This window comes from Amphibalanus amphitrite, unplaced genomic scaffold (genome assembly GCF_019059575.1).
Source record: "Amphibalanus amphitrite isolate SeventyFive unplaced genomic scaffold, NRLGWU_Aamphi_draft 000200F_arrow, whole genome shotgun sequence".
In the NCBI taxonomy this organism is placed as follows: Eukaryota; Metazoa; Arthropoda; class Thecostraca; order Balanomorpha; family Balanidae; genus Amphibalanus; species Amphibalanus amphitrite.
The window spans coordinates 612,681-621,918 of NW_024881695.1; the positions used below are offsets into that span (position 1 = coordinate 612,681).

At 49.3% G+C, this 9,238-nt stretch overlaps 1 protein-coding gene across 1 annotated transcript; it reads left to right on the top strand.

Annotated features, from left to right (window-relative positions):
* Window positions 1-4,567: 4,567 nt before the first annotated feature.
* LOC122384851 (cuticle protein 7-like) lies at window positions 4,568-5,214 on the top strand. The gene is made up of 2 exons (XM_043372631.1): window positions 4,568-4,609; window positions 4,795-5,214. Exons 1-2 carry the CDS (start codon window positions 4,604-4,606, stop codon window positions 5,212-5,214), a joined length of 426 nt encoding a protein of 141 aa, XP_043228566.1. The 5' UTR covers window positions 4,568-4,603.
* The last annotated feature ends 4,024 nt before the right edge of the window (window positions 5,215-9,238 follow it).

Consider the following 9,238-nt stretch of genomic DNA (forward strand, 5'->3'; position numbering starts at 1 on the left):
TACGCTGTTCAAGGGACTGGTAGCTAGGGTATCTGGACCAGTAGTACGTTCGCTGTTGGTAGATGCAGTTTGAAGCTGTTGGGTAGATGCTGTGCTAAGGGGCTTGCTAGATGTGGCATCAGTAGTTGCAGTCATGGTGTCAGAACGATGCGTAGACGTTCGCTCTGTGGGATTGGACGACATGCTGTCTGAAGCAGTAATGGACGTATCGTGAAGGTATTCTGGCGTTACGGTCTGAGAGGACTTGTCGACTTTGCCTTCGCCCTTTTTCTTTATGGTGCGCTCTGTGGTTTGACCGGATGAAAGAGCGGTAGAGGTGATATGAGACGGAATGGTGGAGACGGTAGGCGAATCGTCGGAAGAGGCGAGAGATAGTGTTTGGTTGAAGTTGATTGACGAAGACGTATTTTGGTAGGTGGTGCTGGACGCAGCGTTTTCGCTGTGAACGCTGACGCTCAGTTTTATCATCTCTGTAATATTGGAGAGCATGTTGTATTGCGGGTGGGTGGCTGTACTGCTAGTCGGACTGGTTGAATCATCGGTAGCAGATATGGCAGTAATGCTGCCAGAAGAAGTGGAAGTTGTGCTAGTGCTGTCAGTAAAGCTCGTAGACGTGTCTGGGGAAGGAGTGTAAGAAGTGTCAGTTGGTGTTTGGTTGAGGTTATCGCTAGTTGATTCAGCAGAAGCAGCACCAGTGGGAGTGAGCGATGTAACAAGCTCATAATTGGTCTGTGTCGTGTCATATGGATCTCCGGTGGTTGGGGCAGAAGTGTCAGATTGGATGTACGACTGGCCGTCTGTGACCCCTGAAGGGTCAGTAGTTGCTCTGTCAATTGATTTGGCAGTTGTAGTAGTGTGGGACTTGGCAGACGTCCTGGCACTGGGATCGACGGACGTTTCAAAAAGTGGGAGGGTTTCGGTGAAGCTTTCGCTGACCAGGACAGAAGGGGAGTGACCTTCTGTGGGTATGGCTGGCATGGAAGGGGCTGAACCCACTTCGGAAGAGTCCCCTCCCGTGTTTACGGAAGAGGGTTGAGACGTGTCCCAAGCTTCACCGCTTGGAGAGCTCGTCGAAGCATCAATCTGATAATCGATACCAGCATAGTCATCATTCCCCAGACCCTCGACTGTGACGATGTCGGGCTCAGTGCTGCTACCTGAAGGAGCTGCGGTACTTGTGGCGTGTTCTGCGCTGGCCGGTGGCGGGGCCGGGGGAGCGCAGCGCGGGTCGTCTGTGTCCCCGCACACGCACACCTCGCGGTACTGGTGGCACATGCTGCCGCTGAGCCCGCCCGAACACTCGTCATCGGAGGAGCAAAAGTCGCCCGGCAGCGCTGTGGGGGAGACGAAAATGTGTACAACTACGAGTACAGCGGTCAGTGGTCACTCATACGAAGTTTCTTCCGGCTGCATGAAATAACATATTAAAAACCGGATGACAATGCTGATATGCTGACATTTTCGTCTTGCTCTCAAGCTTGCTGAATTGCGGCATGTAACGCGTTCGACTGCAAAACCATTTTGCCTAAAATCATGCACCTTTTAATAGTTCTAAAACTAAAGAACAATTAGGTGATTGCCAGTTCGGAATTGTGTCTGAATAGTTTGACCCTTTCGATAGGCTTAGAACCTAGAGCTTGCCCTCTTACTTACCGACGTGGAGTCTGTATTTGTGCATCATCTGTCCCAGCTCCAACTGCTCGTCATCTGCCGGGACCACGGGTCGTCCTCGCCTTCTGAACAGGCGACAGACCATCTCGGGCTCCGTGATGAAGCTCAGACAGCGGGGGTTAGCTGCGCAGGAGAGGTGACAGAGACCTGCCGCAGGGATCAGTGAGTGATGAGTGACTTTGAACATCGCATCTTTATTTGTTGATGTTAGTTTACTAACTTTTAACATATAACTCACACATCTTTATTGTCCTCGAGCACTTGTTTTCTCATTGCTCATATATGCATAATGTATATTGTATAAGGCTCGGCCCGATTTGGGTCAAGCGTGGCATTCCGTGTCCGGTCTGATGTTTCTTTAATTAGCCGATGCCTACATATGACCTAGCTACCAGTAAAACGCCTTTTGGGCGAAGAACGAGCGAGCGAGATAGTGAGCCCTGCACGTGCAGAAGGGCGAGAGGGTGCTTCCAACGGGCTTGTGCAAAGCACCCTTCTAACCGGTCGCTAGCGGTGTGCCAAATTTGAACGCAATCGGCCCAGCCGTTCCTGAGATCTGGAAGCGGCATTCTGCACGTGCGCACGTGCAAACGGGGTCCAAAATGACTTTTGCACGGCACCCTACTAACTGGTCCCCAACCGTGTACCAAATTTGAGCGCAATCGGCCCAGCCGTTCTTGAGATCTGGAAACGCCCCCTGCACGTGCGCACGTGCAGTAGCACCCTAACCGCAACACATGGGAATGCATTGCCTGGTGGGTGCCTACCTGTATGCCAAGTTTCAGCGAAATCGCCCCAGTAATTACCGAGTTATTGAAATGGGAACAAATTTGGCACCTCTTCTTTTTGTATTTTGCACGTGCAGTGGGGGTCACTCACATATATCAAGAGTATCTGACCTTTGGTAGAAGGGATGCAGCTACCCTACGAAAATTACTGAGACAATCGCCCAAGCGGCTGCTGAGATATGAGCTTCTCAAAATCACTACTTTTGCAAAACAACTTGAACACCCTTGACTTTTCACGTGGCACGTGCCACGACGGTCACTGAGATGTACCAAAAGTAGTCAATTACGGGGTAGAAGGGATGGGGCTACCCAACAAAAAAGACCGCAGGCCAATCGGTCCAGCGGTTGCTGAGATATAAGCCTCTCAAAAGCGTTACAGGCCGGGCCGGGCCGGGCCGCTCATACTGAGATTTTTCCGTTATATTGAAAAGACTCACTTCGCTCGCTGCGCTCGCTCGCTCGTAATCACATCATTTAGCTCATAAGGTACTCACTTGGGGGCAAGCTTCTAAAGACAGCCATCTGCTCAGCGAACATCTGTGTAACATCAGTGAGCATTTGGACACTCTCAAACTTCATCATAGCTTCGGGAATAGCCCCGGGTTGATCTGAATCCAGCCTTACGACACTGGAATCGGTGGCATAGATGTTTGTCCCCTGTTGATGAGTCCATGACTGGACAACTCGGAACCTCAGCAGCATCAGCAGCAGTAGCAATAGCAGCAGCGGCAGCACATCAACCAGCACGGGCGACGCCATCTGTCGGTGATTGAACACGAGAGAGAAGCTCCGCTGAGATCTTTGATTCAAATACGAAACAAACCCAGTGAAATTAAGAGAACGCGATGGTAAACATTATTCAGTGAGATATAACAGAAAGATATCTTGAAGGTATAAAAATAGCTACAAAACCCAGCTTATGCGCATAAGACTAGAAACAATATCAAGATGCGATGAATAAATGGCAAAGATATACAATCACTCTTCGGGTGAACGTTTACCGGGCAGAATCATATTTTGACGGGACAAAAACTCGCAGTCTAAGTAATATTCAGTGTTCACAGTATTCCACAACATATGCCCGACAACTTACGCTGGTTGATTCGTGTCGGCTACGCAGCCGTCAGTTGGCTGACTGAAGCCATATATACTGCGACTTGTGGTCGATGGGCCACTGAGTGACAAAGAAAAACAGCCATTTCATCGGGAGCTTGGATTGCAGTTGGACTGAAAACTTCAGAGAGCTTAAGTGGAGCGTGGTGTATGGAAAAGAAAACTTAGGTGGAGGTGAAAGCAGTTAAAGAAAATAGAACAGGAACTGCTTGCGGAAAGGTTGAACGAACATTAATTGTGGAAAGTCATGCACAATACACACAATTTCAGGTAGACGATGGCAAGGAAGAGCAATACGGTGCCAGAAGTTTAGTAGAAGTGACTTCTTGACCTACAATCATAAAGTACATTCGAAAACAGCTCATTAAATAACCGAACATTGAACTTAGATTGCATCTAACGGATACGTGCAAGACTGCTATACATAAGCGTTGTTTCCGATGTGCACCATCTCAAGCTTCAATTTACCTTGCCACGCAATAAGCATGTTTTGTTGGTAATGTTATTTGGTGTATAGCGTGGCTACACCCCACTTACCTACGTTGCCCCTTTTTTAAACAAACCTTCGTACATACAAAATTGACAGCTTTGATGCGAATTTTGCCAGCGGCTTGTCAGCCAACGAAGTGCGTAGACAAACTGGAGTAATTAGATCGTGTCCTAGACCGTTAGGGCCGCGTTGCATCTCTCATTATCAAAAGATTTCGTTATTTTCTATTTCACTATCTTCTATCGCCTGCAGCTTACAAGTCGTTGATTATCTGCGATCTCTAACACCTGCTCCTGTCGCAAACTGTCGCTATACACGGGCCACTGAAGGTTGTCTGGACAGGGCCCGTGCGTTCAGGCGGGCCGAACAGTAAACCACTGACCATTGCATGCTCTGTGGTTTCTGTTGGACGGGTCAGACCGTGACCTATACCGTGGGGGTGTCCGCTCGCCGTATAAAAGGTGTCGGACCGTGGTAGTCGGCACCAGTTGCCCTGCGGCCTGCACACTCGTCCAACCAACCAACCAACCAACCAACCAACATGAAGGTGAGAAAAATATCATATTTTCAAACCACAATGCTAATTTTCAGCTGATACTTAATTGTGCACTAGTGCAGCCAATGCCGCCTTTCGCGGTGACCAACATCATTTGCTTTGTCATTTTTGTTAATTACCATAAAAAGTCAACAGATCGGGTGAAAAACTGACTTACAATTATGCTTGTGTTTCAGGTGTTCCTCGTTGCCGCCGTGCTGGCCGTGGCCGCCGCCGATTCTCCGGCTCCGTACCACCCGACTCCGGCTCCGTACCACCCGGCTCCGGCCTACAAGCCGGCTCCCTACCACCCGCAGACCCAGTACAAGGAGGAGGCCAGGCCGTTCGCCTTCGAATACGCCGTCAACGACCACTACACCGGCACCAACTTCGCCCGCAACGAGCAGAGCGACGGTCACAACGTGCAGGGCTACTACTCGGTGGTTCTGCCCGACGGCCGTACCCAGCACGTCAAGTACACGGCTGACCACTACGGTGGATACAACGCCGAGGTCACCTACGACGGACATGCCGCCTACCCCGAGCAGCACGCTGCCCCTGCCTACAAGGCAGCTCCTCACCACTCTACGCCTGCCCATAACACTGCCCACCACTAAAACAACGTCTTGATCTTACTGTGTCTGATTGAAGCCGTGTCACCGTACTCATATGTTCCGTTAGGTGTTAACTTATTGGAATACATTTATGGTAATTTGTATGGTCTTGTACCATCGATTATGTCCGCGACTCTGCGATAAGAAGCACGCAGAGGGAACAGCAATGGTTACGAGGATGAGTCGGTGAACACCCTGCTCAGAGAGTCACGGCAAAAGTCAGAAGCGCAGCAACAACTGTTGTGCCGTGTTTGAAGGTTTTGCTGCTGTCTCTACCAGTGAGCGAGGCTTGCTTTGCTCTGAGCCTCTGGGTGGCTGCTGTTTTCATTGCTCCACAACCGGCTCTCCTAAATTATTGTCTCCAGTTAGTCTAGAGCAGAACGAACCCAAGCGGATGGGAGGTGAAGAGCGCCAACGGTCCATTATTTTCCATGCATGCTTATTTAACTTATTTAACATGCATGCTTATTTATTAGTCCTTTCTATCTGGGTGCATTTAACAAAATATCATTAGAAGGGGGCTGGTTTCGCGCCACTCCGTCACCCCTAACGGTTGCAAGTGTTCACTGTAGTGATTTTTGTGTTGTTGGGTTAGGCCCTTTCGGTCTGACGAGACCATTTCAGATCCGGAAGAATGATAGGAATTAGGGGGGAGACATTGGTCTGGGCAGGCACCCTAGTGAGTCACCGGGGCTGAGCCCGTCCCGAAAGACAGGCCGACCAGCCCCAAGGTACTCACTGCACCCGGCTACGGGGTGCGCTCCCTCGGGAGCAGCGATGCCGCTCCAAGGGAGCAGCCCGCATGAGATAAAGTTGCCTGTCCACTGTCCAGCCCGGAGGGGGTTGCGGCGTGGAGGAGAAGAATTGCAGTATCCTGAGGATAGAAGTACGGAACGGTGTGCACTGTGTCTTGGGTGTACCTAAAATATAAATAATTGCTCAGCACCGCTCTGTAGAAGCGTTAGTTCATCAAGAACTGCCAGGTGGCGCACAGGTTCAGGGCGGCTCAGTGCTGGTAGCTGGCCATTGGCCATAGATGTCGCTGTAGACGGCTGGTGGACCCACTGTCCGTCACTGAGTTCGATCAATTTTTATGAGTTATGACAGACTGTTTTTATTCACTAAAGTCCGTTAACCATTTATATTGTTTGGTAGTGTAGTTTTTGACTAACAGTTAATTGTTTTTAATTTATTTATTAAGTGAGTGCTGAATGAATTTGAATGTAATGTTTCACACTATGTTTCATCAAAATGTAATGTTTCATTAAAAATGCGTTTTTAAATTTTTATTTTAGCCACTGTTGATGAGTGCCGCATCTTACAATGTCTGCATAGCATATCAAGGCGCCAGAGGTCTGAATGTCAAAGCGTGCCTTGTTGGGCTAGGCGCGATGCGGCGGAGGAATCTCAATACGAATACTTTCGTTTTAGACTTTCTACTGCTCAACCATGGGAGCCCCTGGCCACAGGGGCGGCGAAAATAGCAGCCAGCGCTGCAATCGCCTCCATGGCGCTCTAATCGCCTCAAACGCGCCAATTTTGCGTGATTTATGACCGTGACCGCCCCCACGCAGCGATGGGTGCGTTGGACGTGTGCTGCGCGCGCGGAGAAATGTGCCCAGCGGGGAGACAGGTAGGGGATAATCGGACTGGCGCACGGACAGAGGTGTGGCTTTATGATCCGAAACGGTTAACTCTCTTCTGCACAAGTTTAGCACTTTCTCTGATTTCGTAACTCCAAGATGCATACATTATTAGGTAGGCTCACGTAGGTAGGTATGCAAGCTATTTTGCTTGGTATAGGGCAAAGTACAATTGACAAACAAGGTAAATGGTTTGACCTTTTATCCAACATTTGCTGTAATAATTTGATTTTAGTCGATAAGGGATGTAAAAAGATATGATGGAAAACCGTAGCCCTAAAATGAAGTCGAATAATGAGGGATTTAACTTGATTTGCGTCATAAAAGCAGAAAAATGCGTTACATGAGATTAGGAAAAGGATTGACATAAACTTTGAGTAAAAAAAGAAGGTTCAGGTGATGACGTCAATTTATGTTTTAAAATGTTTCAAACGTTCAAACGTTTCTACATTTTTATTTTTACTTTTATTTTGCCCTAGACCGCATTGTTGAACGGGTGTTAATGGGTTCGGACTCTGTATGTCGGTTAAGCAGAGCTGATTGTGTGACACCACACACCGGGCTTCTCAAAAAAGTTGGACGATTTTATAACTAACGTATTGGAGGGTGTATCAGTGTAAGAAAACATAATTGGGTATCACCTGAAAGCCTCATCAAAGACATTTTGTTTGAGGGGATTTCGATCCTCGGCAGTCGCCTTTCTGAGCCGCGCCGAGGTCATGTTCGAGATGATTCCCTTTTTGCTCGATGCACAGTTTAGCCCGACGCAGCGCGACCTCTGCTGCAGCACGACCCACAGAAAGCTGCAGACGGCACACCGCTGACTTCACTGCATCCTTATGATCTTCGGAACTTTTTGGGTGGTCTCGGTACACCTGGGACTTGAGTTGGTCCTATAGGAAAAAGTCCGGTGGGGTTACGTTCGGAGAATTCGCCGACCACGGGCGTGTCTCGAACCTCGACATCACGCGCTGCCCGAAGCGCTCCCACAGCCCCTCCCGGTTTTCTTTAGCGGAATTGGCGTGGCACCGTCTTGCTGGAACCATTGGATCTTAAGCGTTTCCGGATCTCTGCTCACCCTGATATTGCAGAACCCTCCAAAACGTCGCCAGAGCCACCCGATATCGCTGACCATTGACAGTCTGAGTAGCGCATCACTTACACGAGTGGTGTTCGCCGTGAGCCTTTGATTGGGTTTATGGCCGCCGCTGTGTTCCTTGAATTGCGTGAACCTATTGTTAACACTTCCTCGAGCCAGAAACTTGTCAATAATGTGGAAAATTGTGTTTCAAGATGTTCCTCTCTTTGCCCTAAAGTGTTTGCGGATCTGCCGTGGTGTCGAACCGACCGACTTAGTCTGGGAAAGAATAATTTCACGAGTTTTGCTTTTGCTTGCTAAGAACACGGCTTCATTTTTTAAGCTCAAACCATGTTGTCATATAAATCTGATATAAATCTACGAAAAATTATCCTATTTTCCACGTGCATTGATTTTGCTTAAATGTTGTTAGGGGTCCTCTATTCGCAAAAGAAATCCGTCTAACGTTTTTGAGAAGCCCGGTATATGAATAAAGACCGCATAAAGTTCAAAGACCGTATGGGCTGGTCCTTCCGGATCTATGTAATGCAGCTCCGAATCTACCCCTCTAGGAGAGGTCCTGGCTCCGGCCGCCCAGCAGTAAGGTGGCAAAGCAAAGGCTGCGACAGACTTCATATATTTTTTCAGTCAAACGCACTATAACACCTAAGGAAGCCGCACACGCATCTACATATCTGAGGGCCGAAGGCTGCTTGTTCATGATCACTGATCATTGATCAGCCCCTTATCGTTTTCGCATTCTCGCTCCGTATACCACCAATCTTCTCGTACACTACCCCTCAGACCAGTCACTCGACCAGTTCTCGTACACTACCCCTCAGACCAGTCACTCGCAGCTAGCGAATCACAGCTCGCGACTCGCAGCTTCGCAGCTGGCGGCTCACAGCTCGTAGCTCACAGCTATCGTCTCGCAGCTCCCATCCCGCAGCTCGCGGGCGCGGCTGGCAGCGGGAGGCCGTTTTTGCACGCGCTCAGCCGATGCTGTGACCGCGTCCGCCCTGGACATACATCTGGTGACCCGTTTTTAGCGGCGGGCTCGTCACCGGGACCGTGCCCGTGGTTTCTCTGTGGAGTCGGGCTGATTAATGGTGTGACGTCACAGACGTGAGGTGTCACAGGAAGTGGGAGCGCGGGGGGGGGGGGGGGGGGGGGCTCGACGAAATGAAGGTTTGATGTTCAATCTTATTTGTGATCGGTTCCTTGTGTTTTATTGTCAAAAGTTGTAAAATGGCCAACCCAAACCCAGTAGGTAATTGCGGCTTCCAATGACGACTTTTAATATTGG